General features: G+C 51.3%; 1 protein-coding gene across 11 annotated transcripts in view; it reads right to left on the reverse strand.

Annotated features, from left to right (window-relative positions):
• The window catches only part of FOXP1 (forkhead box P1), a 559,948-nt gene that overhangs the window by 19,575 nt on the left and 522,600 nt on the right, over positions 1-17,773 (reverse strand). For all 11 annotated transcript variants that reach the window (XM_079795272.1, XM_079795273.1, XM_079795270.1 and 8 more), the window contains 2 exons: positions 8,471-8,554; positions 19-220 (listed from right to left, as the gene is read on the reverse strand). In XM_079795272.1, coding sequence (XP_079651398.1) covers positions 19-220; positions 8,471-8,554 — 286 coding nt within the window. The remainder of the gene's footprint in view (positions 1-18; positions 221-8,470; positions 8,555-17,773) is intronic.

Consider the following 17,773-nt stretch of genomic DNA (forward strand, 5'->3'; position numbering starts at 1 on the left):
CAACAATGGAGGCGCTACCTGAAGAAATGGGCACGTTGTACTTGTCCGAGTACCGCCTGCGGATGGGCCCCACCGTGTGCATGCTGGTGGTGGTGATGACGGAGGGGCCTTGGGTGGCGGGCGTGAGGGGGGCGGTGGGGGTGGTGGGCGTATGAGGTAAGCTCTGCGGAGAGGCCTCTGGCGCCGACTTGGAGAGCGTGACGCTGGACACCAGGTTCAGCTGCGAGGAGAAGACAATCGTGAAGCGCTCCCGGGGGCGGCACCGCGGCAGCGCCCGCAGCTGCAGGCCCCGGCGCCTGGCGTCTGCCTTCTCCCGGGGGGGTTTCCATCCTCTGAGGCGGGAGGTGACCCCACGGAAACACCGCTCCCCGGGAGCTGGCCGGGGCGCGCCGTCGGCAGTGTGCGGCGCGGTGAGGAACTGCCTCTACCTACTTTTGAACAAAAACTTTCATTTGCATGAACTTAAATGTAAGTAGCCAGGAATGACCCAGGCTACCAGGCCGCAGGGCCCAGGGACAGGCTCCCGCGCTCGGGTGAAGGTCTGGGACGGAGCTCAGGGCACCAGCACTGACGGCCTCCGAGGCTCGCGTGCAGCCTCCCTCCTCTCACTGCAGCGCTGGAATGCATTCGTTTAGCAAGAACATGGCATCTGGGAGACGGGGAACGGTAACATTTCTGATTCTTTTCCCCTTCAAGTTTCCAATGTTCGCTAATATAGTACTGGAGTGATCTTTGTCACGTAAGAAAATGAGTACTATTTATCTGAAGCAATATAGAGGAAAATCAATAGTACTGTTTTGATTCTTTCTTTGTCTCTATCAATTTCACTTTCACCTTGAAGTACTTCTCTTATTAATACCGGACAAACAGGCTTAACCTCCTGTTCCAACAATTGTTGTTACAGAAATATTAAAACTGGCTGTGCTGAAGAACTTGATCATTTTCAACATATTTATTACAGTTTACAGAGAACTGCTAGCTCAGACACATACAGTTGGCCCACATCCAAGAAACCTCAGCAGAGTAGGCTTACTTGGTAACGTTTTCCCAAACCATTATTTCGAATCACATAACAGAATGAGCCTGTTTCACCATCACCGCAGTCCTAGCGCACGGCGTTATTTGTGAAGGTATTCAAGATGCGATTCCTCTGAGGTCATAACCAAAGAACTTATTAAAAGAAGAGTTTCAATTATTGAGACGACTCAACCTTGCTCATACTCTAGCAATGAAAAAGGCCATGAGAAACTTCTGTCTAATATGTTTAGAGAAATTCCATAAAAAGAAAATAATTCTGAAGAAAAGAAAGAACAAGTAGCCTTGGGAAAATATTAGCGGGAAAATGTAAACGTGGTGCTGGGAACGGAATGCTGGGTTGCAAGCCTTTAGTTGTGCTGCTTTTTCATGCCCCTTTCCTTGGAGTACTGACCCAGCCAACCGAAGACCACCTGCACGGCAACCCCCAGGCCGGGAGGAGCAAGCCTGGAGACTGCCGGCCCTGACGGCCCCGGGGCGAGCTGGGAATGCTGTGCGGGGCTTGTTGGTTAGTGCTGGACACCTGACTTCTTGACACGCATTTGCAAACTACGTGCTTGCAGTTAGAGGTGGCAGCCCTGGGAGGGAGGGAGGGAGGCTGGGTGACCCCTTCTCCACAGCGGACCTTCATCACGGGCCACGTGCACAAACTATAAGCATCAGCCCAACCCAAGGGCCGGAAATCAGCGCACAAAGGCGAAGGCTGACCCGTACACAGCTCTCAATGCAGAGGCCGCTGCGCCGAGGCACAGCCAACACCGTGAGTCACAGACGCCCCGTGTAAGAACCACGTGGTACTACCTGCCTCCGTGTTGGTCTCACTTAATTTTCTTACCATCACTAATCCTGGAGCTATTGTTGCTCATATTGTACAGATAAGCAAACTGAGGCTCATGAGAGATTAAATAACTTGCCCAAATTCACAACCTGGGCCCGCGGTCACACAGGCGTCTGTGATTGAATGAGAAAAAGAAACACTAACCAGTTGCGTTTCTCTGTAGGCGAGGCTTTGGGAGGGCGGCGTGGCTAGCTTTCATCCCTGCTTCTGAATGACAGGCAGCAAATACTGCTGAGCAAACAGGCGGCCTTTGGAGCTGAACTGACAAAAGCAGGAAGCGAGCAGGCGAAGGCTGCCCAGGAGCTCGCAGGCCCGCGAAGGCACCTCCAGAGCGGAGGGCGCCCCCCCCACCCCCGCCCCCGCACATGCCCTGGACGCGCGCCTCTCCGGCTTCTCTCTGCACTTCGCAAACATTACCCCAAACACGTGACTCTCTTAAACTGTGACAAAACTTTAATGTAAATATAACATCCTTAAAAAACATGCGTGCTCCTTCCCAGTTTTAGGAAAAGATCTCCAAGTCCGCTGGGTTCTGGTCTAATTGTCCAAACCCAAACTCACGTCAACATTCCAGAAGGCAAGCATCTCCGGGAGCTCACATCCGGGAGCAACAGACAGGGCGCACTGAGCAACGCCCCCAAATGTGAAAAGCATCTGACTCTTGCAGCTTTTACAAAGGTCTCAACATTTGGACTGTTTCTCCCGAGAAGACAGCAGTGAAACGCTACCCCCCGCCAGGCTAGCACAAGCCACAAAGGAAACAGGGTAGCAGAGTTTTCGGAGGCGTCTGATCAGGAGCAAGTGGAGATAGACACTTCGCCAGAGGAGGGCAGCGAGGGGCGGCCCAGGCGTGACAAATGACACTGGATCCACACCCACTGCTGGGCTGTCCCTAACAAGCCACAGAGGAAGCAGCCAATCTCGGCTAATTACCAGATAAAAATGTATTGTAAGGGCTCTAATTAGGAGACGCGGATGGAGGTGATCTAACGATTAAATGCCGCATCGAGCGGCCTGCCATCATGTGCAGGGCTGCGGGACGGCCCTGGACTGTTTTGTAGAAACAGTCATTTCATTTCGAGGGGGGGAGGCAGTCGTATTTGCGATGATGGCGATGAGGTAAACTAATTAAAACACAGTTCCTGGAGGAAGAGGGTGGCTGAGAGCAGCTGTGGCCATTCCAACGCCAGGGCCAAGTCTCCACAGAGGGGCTGCAGTCAAGTGGAAAATGTCTGCCTGACCTCTGCCCTTGCTATTAATTTGCAGGAAAACTAATGACACACATACATATTCCCACAAAATTGTCCTAATTGCTAATTTGCCGAAGGAGCCAAGATCCCAAATGAGACACGGCTGCAGCCGTGAGGGAGGAGCAGACGCTGTGGGCTGCGGACCAGAGCCCCTGAGGCTGAACCAACAGGTTAACGAAGCATCAGCCTGGTCAACCGCAGCCGAAGGTGCTTAACTTTGCAACTGTCGTCTGATGCTCACACGCTCGTCTCAGGGAGAAGCCATCTTGGGGGGCCGGTCCCAGGGACAGGCTGCGCTCCCCCTGCGCGGCGGAAGGTCGTCTGAGCTCCGAGGACCAAAGGTGAAGTCCAGGCCCAGCACCGAGCGCATCGGGAACAGCACGGGTTTGCTATCATCTTGAAATCGTCCTCTGAACTGTAAACTATTAAATCTGAACATAATCCTCAACTTGAAAGGAGCGCATCTGCACCTCGTGTTTCTGACTGTAGTTACGGTTTCAAAGGGCGTTTTCTGGGGCACGGAGCGGAAGGAGTTGGCCTGGGAGGGTTTCTTTTCCTATTTTTCTTATTGTGTTCACTTTCTATTTAAAAAGAAGTTGCTATGTTTAGAGAAGTTAGTAACGCTGGTATTTTCTACATGGCAAGTTTCCATCATGTGATGATTTGGGCAAAGATAATCTCTTTGAAACTCTGGCCAAAAGTTAAATTCCTATGTCACTTAAAAGTGCCGTAGGGTTTTGTGTTTTACGTTTCTGGGTGCTCTCGGCCGTCGCTGCAGGCTGTCCTGGGAATCCCAGCTACCTCAGTCTGCTTAGCCCTTTTGCAGAAAATCAATCTTTACTTTTTTAAACAGTAACCTCGTCTCCCTTTTAAAGATGATGAGTCACTCGCATTAAAAACAAAGAAAAAAATGAACAAGCCGCTGAAGCAGAGCCGGACAGAGACAGACTTGTCGAGTCTCCCATAAGGCCTCGTCGGTATTTTTGTTTATGCTCTTGTCTCACATGAGAACAGACTCTGAGAACAAAAGACAAAGCTGAAACCAAACACAAGGGACCTTGCTGCTTCGGGGGGCTTCCAGGCCCCCAGAACTCGTGTTTTCTGCCGTTGGGTTTACCGGCCTGAGCAGGGTCAAGCCCTGCATGGAGTTTCCCTCCAGGAACCCCGCGTGTTCCTTCAGAGAAGGCCTTCCCGAGGCGGAGGCCCCCGGCCGGGGGAGGCTGGGAGGGTGGCATGGAGGCTTCTGTTCCCAGCCCGGCCTTCCCCGCAGCTCTGCGGGCCCTGGTTCCGCGTTAGCGCCGGGGCCGGAGGGGCCGGAGTCACTGAGCGGACCCTGGAGAGCCGCTCCGAGCGGGAGGGACCCGTGAGGAAGGTGCAGAGCACGGCCTGCGGGTGCTGCTGTCCCGCGCACAGCCGGCTGCGGGGCTGACGGCTGGGCCTCTGCTTTCAGAGTAAGTCCCCCTCCGGACAGGAGAGCTCCGTTTTCACAGCAGCTGGAACCATTTCCAACAGCCCCAACTGCTGTGTCAGAGGAAGAGAGCGCGCTCAAAGGAACATCCAGCAGGCACGCACCTCAACAGCCCGCTCCTCTGGGTGTTCCGGACAGCCACACGGGGACACGCGCTGCCCTGCGGGGAGCCACCGCGGCTCGGACGGGCACCCTGACGCCAGTGCCTCCCGTGCCCAGGGTCAGGCAGGATGGCTCAGTGTCCTCCCAACGCGACAGTGAAGTCTTCCTAAATATCCTCAACAACTGGGTGCGCTGTGACCCACACACTTCTTTCCCACCACAGTGCTCGCCCGCCCCTCCGCCGGGCAGCTTCCCGCGCCGCCCCATGCCGGCTACTCCTCAGCTTCTGCACACTGCCCCCCCTTCCTCCCGTCCTCACACAGGCCCGGGCCCCCACTCTCACCCAGGCAACGCCACCGATGAGGTGATGTAAGAACAGCCCAAGAAGCTTGGGCAGCTCCCCTGACGGAGTGGAATGGGGACTGGTTGGAAGACTCACCACCAAGCGGCGCGCAGTGAGCAGCAGCGCCTACAGCAAAGCCTTCTACCACTCAGTCACTAAGAATTTAAAAATAAACACCGAGTTCCTCTTAAACAGAAACGGAGAGAAAATTCCTAAACGTACTGGCAAGGCTATAATGTCCAAGTCCCCATCTATGGTTAGATTTGAACCCTGGCGATTGCTTATTTCAAATCAAAGACTCAGGAAGAATATGCATTGGAACATACGCTGTGTTTTCTACTATCTGAGGTGAAACAAATTAATGAGCGGCACAGGGACTGTCTGCACGTCAGACCCGACCACCAGGCAGCCCTGTGCCACCGGAGTGGGAAAAGTCAAGGGCCTGCTGTGTGCCTGTGCTTTTCTTTCTGGGGTCACGGAAGTAAAAACTCATGCAAAACACGACACGTCTATCGTTTCTAATTAATTTCCCAATGCCTCACCCATACATATTTAATAATTCCCGATTTATAAGACGGTATCTATAATGAAATTTTCTATTTTCCAATAAATGAAAAGAAGGCAGGTTCACTCCAGCGACAGTGTCACACAATATCTGCTTGTCAGGCACCAATTTTTACTTCTTACATGTAAGTTAAAGGATAAGGAATTTATAATGCTGCCTGTGAAGGGAACCACTTTTCATACACAAATGTGATCTTTTTATTTTTCAAAGGGTAATACAACATACATTTACATAAACTAATCCAAACAATCTGTGTGTTTGACAATGGCAAGCCTCACACAGACGCCTATTGTGGGTTTACATCTTGGAGCTCTTTATACTGGCTTGTAGCGCTGCTCGAGCTGTCAAAGGTTTGACTTGGACTCTAAATAAATGGTTATGGAAGTGCTGCGCGGCGATATTGGACTTCTTTGCAAAAGAAAACCTGCTGTGTATGAATTCAAAAGCTATTAATTTTTCAGTCAAAAATATTCGTGCCTATTTCTTTTAATAAAGAAATACTGTGCTGAGCTACTAAGAGATAATGTTGACTAGTGGTAGAGAATTTTCAATAGAGCAGTTAAAAATAAATTTAGTAGGAGGTCTGCTTCAGAGTTATAATTTTCTAGAATGTAACACATTTTTTAACACTAATCAAGGCGAACTTCCTGTGCCTTCTCCCAGGACTGCTATTCCCTGTCTGCTGGCTGCTCAGCACTGGTGCGCACGGAGTCCGGGGCCTTCCGGGGCCTCCCGGGGCCTCCCGGGGCCTGGGCTCCGGCAGTGCCTTCTCTAGTTTGACCCTTCCTCCGCCCCCAGGAAGCCCCATGATCAAGTCCATTTCTGGAATCCAAACATTATTGTATCACTGTCTGCAAGTAGAAGATAATATCACTGCCCCCTTGTTGCTAGGGTTACAGACACACACCTTTCAGCCCGGGAGGAACCATTTTCCTCCAAACGAAGCCATAGGAACCCGCTGAGTGGGAGGTGGTCATGTCCCTGAGAAGCAGCCGGCGCCCTGGAGAACGCAGGCACTGCAGGGCTCACCACTGTGCTCAGCTGAGTTCCTGTCCTTTCCAGGGTCCTCGTTAAAGGAGGGATGGAGCCCGCCCCTGTGGCGCAGTGACCTATGAACCAGGAGGTGCCAGTTTGATTCCCGGTCAGGGTACATGCCCGGGTTGCACGCTCTACCCCCAGTAGGGGGTGTGTAGAGGCAGCAAATCAATGATTCTCATCATTGATGTTACTCTCTCTCCCTCTCCTTTCCTCTCTGAAATATATATATATATATATTTAAAAGGGGGGATTGATAGAAATAGCAAGAATAGCACAGTTGACTACTGATCCCACCACATACGAATGGCCTGTGTTCCCCCCCTTCTTTTTGGTAGCCTGCACGCTCAGTCCTATAGCCATTACTGCAAAATACATGGAAACTAAGGGCTCCTTCCAAGTAAAAACGGATGTGCAAAGTGTTTAATGATTTTATGTCCTATATCTCAGTAATGTGTTCTGTTTCAGACATTAATTCTGTCTGCCAACTGCGTCCTGGCAGGCTACCATATTTGCTGGTTAATAGTCTGACTCCGTTTTATTTCTATCACCATAAATCATACATATATGGGTGTGTGTTTGCTTTATTTATAGAAAAAAATCAGTCCAAACAGATAAACCAATACTTTGCCATTATGCTGCATCATTGCATGTTGATTAAAATTGCTGGTACTAACTATAGATTGTCAACGCTCAATTAATTTTCACACAGTGACTCCGTACAAAATCAAATAAAGGCAGTGTACCTTTAAATTTTACAAATCTTAAAAATCAAGGAGCAAAGCAACTCTATTTTGATAATCAGTTGAAGGTACTAGGAGATTTTTAGAAATACAAGTATATGAGAATTACAACTATGTAAGAGATCAATTTAGCATAAGGAACCAGGCCCAAGCCAGGAGCTGGGGAGACCATCCTTCCGTTGGATGGCACTTCCTGAGGTCAAGTGAAAGGGAAGAGGCAAGGAGCGGGACGCCTAGAGCTGACATAATTCAGAGCCGAGCTTGGTCTCCTGACTGGGAAGGAGCCCACGTCACCCTCGAGGCCCCAGTTTCACCTCCAATGCTCTGGCGGGTGCTTCCTTCCGTCACACTCACACTCACCGCTCTCAGCTTCCCTAGGCTGCGAGGCCTTGCCTCTGCCTCCGTGGTCTGTCTTCTCCCTGCATCGCCTCTCAGAGTCTTTCTTTTCTCTCCCAGTGAGTTCGCATCATCTATTTTAGCAGCCGAGTGTAGCGTCCACCATCTGTCCCAACAGGAGCTGGCTGCTCGGGCCTCAGGAGCAGCACTGTGGCCTCAGCACCCTGTTTCCCTAGACACCTCCTCAGACAGGTTACAGAAGCAGCCAGCTCAGCCCAGGCCTTCCCTACGCACTGCAGCCAGCTCACCGCAGGCCTTCCTACGCACTGCAGCCAGCTCACCGCAGGCCTTCCTACGCACTGCAGCCAGCTCACCGCAGGCCTTCCCTACGCACTGCAGCCAGCTCAGCCCAGGCCTTCCCTACGCACTGCAGCCGGCTCACCGCAGGCCTTCCCTACGCACTGCAGCCGGCTCACCGCAGGCCTTCCCTATGCACTGCAGCCAGCTCACCCCAGGCCTTCCCTACGCACTGCAGCCAGCTCAGCCCAGGCCTTCCCTACGCACTGCAGCCGGCTCACCGCAGGCCTTCCCTACGCACTGCAGCCAGCTCAGCCCAGGCCTTCCCTACGCACTGCAGCCGGCTCACTGCAGGCCTTCCCTACGCACTGCAGCTGGGTGGCTGTGCTCTGCCTTGGCTTGGGGTGGGGACGCCGACGAGAAGGCTGCCAGGTCCCTGCGTGCAGCTCAGTACTCACGGGCTGTGGGGCGGCTTTGGGCTCCGTGGACTTCACGTGCAGGTGGGTCATCATGGCTTGCAGGCGTTCTTTGTCTTTTGCAAGCTGGCAGGGAGAAAAGGCTCTGTTATTTCTTTAAGTACAGATTTGAATACAGTTACTATTACATATCATTATAGCCAAAACAATACACATTCCAAATTGAACTATGGCACCATCACACATGACAAAATATTTTCCCCCGCTTAATCATTTTGAAATCTATATGACCAGTGCCAAACTCAAGCACTGAGGTGTCGGTGTGAGTTTCTCAGCACAAGATACATTAGCCTTTAACAGGGAAGTTCCAGACCGGCTGGCACCAGGAGTCGCATGTGACACAGAGAGCGAGAAGACAAAAGCGTGAATCATGCCTATTAACCAACCTTATTCAGGAGGAAGCCGAAAGAAAATGAGCCAGGTAGCTAACACTCATCAACTCATGTGCTGTTGTGGGGAAACTCCTAGACAGACGGTGCATTGATGCCAAATGAGCTCCATCTTCCCTGGCAGGGAGGCACAGACGAAGACCTGGCCACAGCCTCACTGGCAGGGCAGACGTAGGGCCACAGCGTTACAGGTGCCCATTTGCACATGAACACAGGGTAACTTGCCCATTTATTCGGTAAGTAAGCACCTCCACCCTGTGCTGGTCTCTCATCTAACACACCGAAACCTCCTCATCCTACAGAACATTACCTTCTGAGGCACAGGAGTTCTAATCTGCTGTATGTGGCAGGGACTCAAAATACTGATTGTTGGATGTTACTTGCTTTATGCGTGCCTTGGACTGTTTTAACATGATATTTTTGATAGTTCAAGACAGCTGACGATAGGGGACATGTAATAATTACCTCTGTGAAAGAAGTGGGAAGTGTATCCCCAAAAGGTGATGGTATTGTTAATAGAACAGCTGTGGAATTTTGGGAAAATGCATAAGAGAATGATGAGAGGGCTGAAGGGAGAGGAAGAGGGAAGGAGGGAGGGAGAAACACAAAATTGAGGAGGGACTCATTTCTTCTATGTCACATAATTAACCTTAAATCTTTTAAACATCAATTCTGTCTTGTAAGTCTAAAGTTATTCCAAAATAACAATCAAGTAAGACATTTTTAGATACGGGCATTTCTAAGGGAGGAGGTGCTTCAGGAATGGGGGAGCAGAGGAAGGGAGAGGGTACACCAGCAAGAGAAAAGGCCCCAGAAATCCTATGGCTGCGGCTGCCTCAGGCTTGGGCCGGACCACATTTGATTTTTTTTCTTCTTATTCCCCGTGGTTCAGGGAGGACTAAATGCCGGGCGGCGGGGAGAGCCCTACAGAGCTCGCATTCATCTTCCCACAAACAGGAAATGAAAATGATACCATATTAGGAGCCACTTTATATTATTCATCTTCTGTTCTTCAGTAAGTTATTGAACAGCCAAACAAAAAGATGCTCTCAACACAAAACATAATGCTAAAGGAATTTAGTTTTCCAAGTGGCTCAGTTAGAACAATTAAAATGTTGGCAATGGCATTTTTCTGCAGTTCTTTGTGTGTGTTTTTTATGTGAGTATTCTAAATTTTTAGATGTTAAAAGTTAAACATTCTTAATTTTTAAAAAATGTTTTGTTTTAAAATTATAATGGGCAGAAGGAAAAACAAGTAGTGTGTCATAGTGAATGCTACAAATTAAAGGGTGCGAGTGATGATGCTGGAGTCTGATGAATATTAACTGTGACTTAATTTGGGGGTAAACACTGTTGACATATTAATTACAAAGACCAAAGAGGAAAGAAATCCAAATTCTCAGCATGCAAAGGAATCACCTGGTAGATCTTTCTATATTCCATGGAAACGTCTACCAGGCTGACCTTGCACTGGTTAGACCGCAAACACACACCTAGCCTTGCACACACAGCCACACCCAGAGCCCTGGAGGTCACGCCACAGGGAACATTTTAGTTTTCCACAAGAATATTACTTAGACTTCATTATCCATTTTGAGAATCATCTAGGTTCCTGATTTTGCCTCTACCAACCTCAACTCCACCTATAAATGATGGCTAAGGTTACAGAAAAAGGCAAAAACCCCGGGTTTTGTTTTTGTTTAATTAGTGCAAACTAGCATGTAATATATTCTTAAATGAGCTTTGAATTTTTATCATCAAGTCTAGCTCTAACACAAAGTATTTTAACAGTTAAAGAAAACCTGGCAGAATTTGCTTTTTGTTTAGGCAAAAAGGCTAAACACTCACACCTATTGAAACCACACCCTCTCTCTACAGTCTTACATTTATAACACTCACTGGTCCTTCAAAAAGCTTTCAGATTCTTTATTACTTTTTATACCATCATTGCATGAGCTCACCATCCCATCAATTTTCATGGCATCCTTTAATTATTATGAGAATACAAGCATTTAATATTAGCAAGCATATTCCAGCATTCCCTTATACTGAGTCCCAGGAAAGGCAAAGAAAAGGAGGATGAGAAGTTCAGTCCAAAGGTCAACTAAAAAATCTGGTTGGCAAATTTTAAAAAATGTATGCTGTGATATCCAAAGAGAATGACTGTCCGGAAGCTTTCCTGGGGTCAGCGAGGCTGGCACGTGCGGAGTCCTGTACATCCACCGTTTGGTCACCACGTGCACAGCCTGAGAGCTGAGCGGGAGGGGACGGGCTGCACTCTGGGCACAGCACGGAACCTCTGAGTTTAGTTCTCCCTGTAAGTCCGGAACCATAACCTCTGAACTTTGCAGGCCGCTTCCAGGTGTAGGGAAACTCTTGCTCATAAGCCCAGCATAGAGCCCAGTGCTTCATGATGTTCAAAAAGGATTGTTTTGTTTTTAAAGGAAAGTTAAACCAGTGAAGTCTCTGTGAACTTCTCCTGGCTGAGTGTGTGTTTGAAATCTGGATCACATGATGGGCTCAGTGGAATCTGCATCTGGGTTCACTGGGAAGAGAATTTTGATGCTTAAAAAAAAAAAAAAAAAAAGGAACAAAGCACGGGAAAGACGAAGCCCCTACCTTAGGGATTTCTGTCCTGTTCTCCCTGGACCCTGGCCTCAACCCAGCAGTGCTTTCCCTCGGCTCAGACAGGTCGCCCCTCCCTTTACCCGATCGGCCGTGCTGTGCAACCGGGCATGGGCCTCGGGGCGCGGAGGGGCCTGAGGCCCGCAGCTCCAGCCTCGTCCTCCGAGACAGACACCCAGCGGATGACTCTCAGCAGAGAAAAGGGACCGTGGTTTGGGGCTCATTTCACACAATCATTTTACACGCTGTCAGGAGGATGAATCATCTTAAGCCCGATTTGGTGGTTCTCACTGATGAGAAAAAATTCTTCTGAAATAAAGGAAGGACTCGGGGTGTCTAAACACACTAGACTTCTTGCGGACAGATGAGATGAAGGAGCCAGGGACTCATTTAACGCCACAGAAGCAGGGCCGGGGGCGAGTCCACGTCCTCCGATCTTCCCGAGTTTATAGGTGGGCACCTGAGACCCTGGTTGACCTAACCTGAGGGCATGGAGCCGAGAATGAGCAAAATTAAGCTAGAATCCTGGTTGTCTGAGGCGGGGTCTGACCTCAGGACACCCCTGGACACTGACTGGGAACACGGACTGCCCCACCCCACGCGCCCCCACGGGAGGGGCGGCCAGGCTGTGCTCTCCGTGCTACTGACCTCATTCAGCGACTGGGTCCACCCGGCCTCCTCGGAAGGCCCTCCCCGGAGGAACGCAGGGCAGGTGGGCGAAGCCCAGGCGGGCCAGGTCCCGGGGCTGGTGGGACGGAGGCACCGGCAGGCTGGCGCAGGCCGAGGACCGGCCAGAGAGGCCGGAGGAGGAGCAGCCTGGCTGGAGGGCGGAAATGAAACTCCCACCACCCCAGGATTTCTTTCTACCGACTCCAACCCCTTTATCCGCTGCGGTCACTCGCCTGCCGCCCCACCTGGCAGCGGGGCCTTCGGGAGGGCGTCTTGGCCATGGGCCCCTCAGCGGGAGGCTCCCTGGGCCCCGGCTGCAGACAATCTCTGCCCAGATGCCCCCGCGGCCCCGCCCGCCCCGCCCTGAGGAGGCGCAGGTCTCGCACTCAGGGTCTCGGGTCCGCTGCCCAGAGGAGGTGGGACCTCCCATTATGAGGATGAAGGGTCTCCGTTCAGAGGGACACAGAGTGAGAAACCAGAGCCCCCCCCCCTGGGCTCGCCCCAGAGCAGTGGCCATGGAGCTGCGGTGCCCCCAGGCCCCCCACCCCCCATTGGAGCCTTTGGGGCCGGCCCGGGGGCCAGGCCACTGCCTCGCCCAGGGGAGCCAGGAAGCACCCAGGGTCCCGCTCAGGTAAGAGGATGAAAGCCGGGAGGCTGGGTGATCACTGACAGCCCTGAAGACAGCAGAGCAGCCCCAGGGCAGCCCCACGCACATGGGTGCTGGGCTGCCGCCTCCCGCTGCTGCAGAGCCGAACCGGTGCCTCCTCCCTGCGGGCACCCTCTCCGAGCCACCCCCTGCTGCAGACGCTCCGGAGGCCAGGCTTTCACCACTGGCGGGTAACTCTGGGGGGTGCACAGAACCCCAGGGGCCGCACTGCCCTGGGGAAACCCAGCGCGCCAAGCCACTGTGTGCCCATGGCTGCGAGCCATTTAGAGGCCTCCTGACCCTGCCAGGTGTGGGGAGGGGGACGACTGAAAGCCAGGTCTCTGACTCTGCGCGGCCGATTATTGTCCAGATCGCCACCCTCTCAGTGGTACCCTCTCAGGCAATAACAATACCACATTGAGTGTGAGGCACATACTGGTTTCCAAATGTTAGCTTTCTCCTTTTAAAATGACTCAGAATCGAGGAAACGGTAGGAGCCAGTGAACTGAGAGGGTGCAGGCACCGAGAGCAGGGCCTTGGCGGACAGCAGCCAACACCCTCCCTGTGGTTCTCAGGTCCCTCCGAGAAGTAATGACAAGAGAACAGGAAGCGTTCCTGTCTCTCCCACAGCCCATGGATCCATGTGGACCCCGGGGCAACCAAGCACTCCCGTCTGCCCAGGACGCCCCCCCCCCCCCCCCCCCCCCCGTTGTTCCACTCTCCTCCTTCCTCGCCCTCCAATCAGGCTAAACCCTACGCGCTTCCTTGGCCTGGATCGTCTTTGCCACCGCCCTTCCCTGTCACCTCCCCAGTGCCCCCCCAAACCGCTGGCTCCGCCCTCCATACCAGGTCGCATCTTACTTTCCGTCCAGTGCTGTGACGACAATAGGCGCCTGACAAATAGCGACTAAATGGAATCAAACTGTCAAAGAATAAAAGCACACAACCTCCCCACGCCCGCCGGGCCAGGAAGGTCAGCCCGGGGCTGGCTCCTTTCCCGTAGCCGCTCTCAACATTCCTCAGGCCTAGCGGCCGAGGGGCCACAAAGCCCGGCCGCTGTCCGGCACATGCTGAGCCGTGGACAGAATGAGCACGCCCAGGCTCCAAGGCTTTTCCCTGATTCAAAACCATCCTCATCCGTAAGCGAGACTGCTGACAACTGAGCAAGGCCACGTGGTCACAGAACAGACTAAAACCAGGACAGTATTTATGACCAGAAAAATGTATGCACATCAGGAATGTCAGCTTTCTGAGTGGTACGTCTGTCAGGGACTTTTTTTTTCTTTTTGTCTATTAAATTGAATGGTTTTCTCTTTTTCCAAAAGGAATTCTGTTCTGGCCACTGAGATAGCTCTTGTGACACCTCACCCACAGTTTGATGGTTGAGAGAAGTCCTAATAAGCATGAGTGAACCCAGGCACCTGGACTGATAGGAATATAAATCCCTGGGCCCAAGCCTGGTAGACAGCAGGTGCTCAGTATGGAGGCAGGTCCGAGGGCTTCCTCACAGTCCCGGCACACTGCGTGGCATTTGCGTGGGCGAGCCTTCTCTCACTGGTGTCCAGCCCCTCCGTGCTGCCCCGTCTTGGTGGGAGGTGCTGCACATTTCAGACCTACATAAACATGCCCACGCTCCTCTCCAGTTCTAACTCACTATGACCGCGCATCATCCCGAAGCAGCTCTCACCAGAGAACATCTAACAGAAGAAACCTGGACATGCATTCCCGGACCTCAAAGAGCCACGTCCTGGGCCCAAACGATAGCTCTGCTGCCGGGCCGGTCTGCCCGGTGCCACGTGCTGAACCGCACACAACTGCTCCATTATGCCGCTGGGCTCCCAGGGAGCAGCCAGGTTCATCCTCCCTTCGGCCAGTCCCCTGATTTATAACAGCATTTGGCGGCTATACAAAATTATCAACTTAAAACTAGCCTGCTGTTTGGTCAGACATGTAATTCACTCACCCCTAATGCCTCGGCAGGGCCAAACCAAACGGTTTCACAGGCCTGGACATTCCCCACCCCTGCTAAGGCTGAACATGGTGATTAAAAAACTCTGTCCCCGATTCTGTAGGGAAGTCTGACTATAGGTGAGGATATGAGGGCCTCTGTGCCGGGCCCGAGTTGCGGTGTCTGTGGTTTAGGCTCCCGCGGTTGGACACGTCTACAGGATGCGCCCACGTGGCCTTCACCAGCTGTGGTCACACGTGGCGCCCACGGACTGCCCTCCCGCCTTCCCCCAGGAAATCCTTCACCAGGACCTATCTGTTGGGCCCACAGGAGGAACCTCTGCTGATTTCTACTCTAAGACTAATTTAGCTCAGTTTTTGTTTGTTTTTTAATATATTTTTGTTGATTTCAGAGGGGGAGGGAGAGAGACAGAAACATCAATGATGAGAGAGAATCACTGATCATCTGCCTCCTGCCTGCCCCACACTGGGAATCACACCTGCAACCCGGGCATGTGCCCTGACCGGGAATTGAACCGTGACCTCCTGGTTCAACCACTGAGGCACGCCGGCCGGGCTCCGTGGGTTTGTTTTTATAGCGGGGGCATGTGTGACCTCTCCCAGGTGTAAACGCCAGCGAGTCGGGGCCCGGGGCGGACTTCTGCTGTAAGCGGCGCTCGTCCTTGGGCAATTGTTCAAACCTGGATTAGGGCTCGGTGCAAATGATTTCCAAATTCAAGTTAATAAGTGGCAATTATGTAATATACTTTGAGATCCTGGAAGGTTCCAGTAGGTCCAGGACTCGGTAATGCCCTCTTTGAGGGAAAGAGAAGCTCTGGGGTCCGCTCTGTCCAGGGCGTACCCCCACATAAGGGGACCTGGGCTGCTGAGAGAATGGGCTGGAGGAAGGCTGCGGAACCCCCAGAACACTGAGGTTACAGGGGCTCTGGTAATCCGTTCCTTAGAAAGCACGTCTCCAGACATGGGCGCATGCAATGGCAAACGGGACTGCGGAAACGTGGAGAAGCTGCGCTCCACAGAACAGAGGCTGAAGGAGACCCGCTGTGAGCGTGACTGCGCCCGCCGCAAGCTCTCCCCAGTGCACCAGCCCTGCGACCCAGACCCTCCGTCTCACCCCGAGAAGGGCTCCCCCTAACTGTCTCCGGACAGGGTTCACGAGGTACTACAAGTTGTTGACATTTTCTGGTGTATCTCATCCGACTGGAAAACAGATAAAGTCTGTTTGGGTTTGGGCCCTGCCTAGCACTGAAACTCCCTTTTCAACTTGTTTCTGGTGTTTCAAGAACCCACTGGTGTTCGCTGGCACTGCCCAACGGATGGACAAGCCAGTGGGAAGTTATTCACTCAGTGTATTTTCCTCTGCTGCAAGAACCAGGGGGGAAGTCCTCTCACTCACTCCGTCCTCCTCACAGGCTCCAGCAAGGTTCCTGCTGTTACAGGCACAGGGGATGTTTGCTATATGCATGAGTATGAATGGATGAATGAATGAAAATGTCCCTCAGCCTGCTCTCCATACAGATAAAGGTCAGCAGTACTTATCATGTGAAGCTGCTACTGAAGAAGCCTGACCTGTGTGGTGACTATTTATACACCAAGGCCAAGAAGGAAGAGGTAAGAGAGGTGAGCGGACTTAGGGAGCCAGGAAAATAAAGGAACAAGTTGCTAACAATGTAATGAAACTGTTTTTTGCGGCCCCTCTTGACAAGGGATTACCTGGCACACTTCTGCCAGGGCCAGCCAGATGGTGGGTATGTTCCGCCGAAGGGCATCATGGTCACAATTACCCGGTTTCCGTGGCCCAAGAGAAGCCACAGAGAATTCATAAACGAAGGGTGTGGCCGTGTTCCAACAGAACCTTATACGTGGACAGTGAAATTTGAATTTCACGTAGTTTAGTCTTTTTTTGCTTTCCCTAATGATTCAAAATGTAAAACGCTTTCTTTCCTCATGGGATTTGGTCCATGGTGTGCAGTCATCAGCCCTGCTTTGGACGAGCACTATTTCCACACTCACAACTCTCTCCACCCCCAGGGGGACAGCCCTCTTTCATCAAAGCAGGCTCCCAAGCAGAAGTACTGTTTGGAAGGTCGCCGGCATCGGCCACACTATTCGGGACACACCCACAAAAGCCATCACAAAGCTGCCAGAAGATAACCCCTTCACTTATTAATGCTGTCGCTCCTGTTCTTCTCCCGCCTGCTCTTCGTGGAAAGTGAGGAATAATAAATAACACAGGTAACCGGTTCCTGAGTGAGTAACAAGGGTCCCACATTCGAATGTGCAGTCCGGAATGCCTACCAGACCAACCATGACAACTCTGGCAGATAACTTGTTCTAGCTGATCATTAAGAATTTAATTTTATCAATTAAATAAACAAATGCAGGAACTTGTATCACTTTATAAACACTATCAGCAGCACATGTAAACTCAGGCTGAATCCAGTTTTTTAAGGGCTTATTACATTTCAGTATAAAGTGAACTTTTGGGGTGAGATAAATACATGGCTTTTTACCTTCCACAAAAACTTGCTAAATTTAAAGATGTTTCCAAAGATTTACCTAAAAATCTGGGGATTTTATGATGTGCCTTTTGCCTGTATAAATATACTACTCTTCTATAAGTTCCTATCATTTGTCTGAATAGAAAAATATTAACTAGCTGAAGAAAGTAACTTTTGAGACAATCTTACTTTAAAAAGTTTAATTTGTCAAATAAGATAACTAATTTTTAAAAATCCCTTCTATCCTGAAAAATCACAACAAAAAGTTTAAGTGTGTTTTGGCTGATTTTCCCCTGCAACTGTTTGAAGCTATAAATGACTTAACTCAGTAAAATTCCAAATGTAATTATCTTCTGTACTTAGCCTAGGGCTCTCCATATATCTCAGCACTGCTGTCTCGCATACAAAACAGCCTTTCCGACGGCTGGTAACAGTATAATGTACAACATTGTTTTAATTTCCCGGAGTGGGCTCACCTCTGCGCGCC

This window comes from Cnephaeus nilssonii (genome assembly GCF_951640355.1).
Source record: "Cnephaeus nilssonii genome assembly, chromosome: 17".
Classification (NCBI taxonomy): domain Eukaryota; kingdom Metazoa; phylum Chordata; class Mammalia; order Chiroptera; family Vespertilionidae; genus Cnephaeus; species Cnephaeus nilssonii.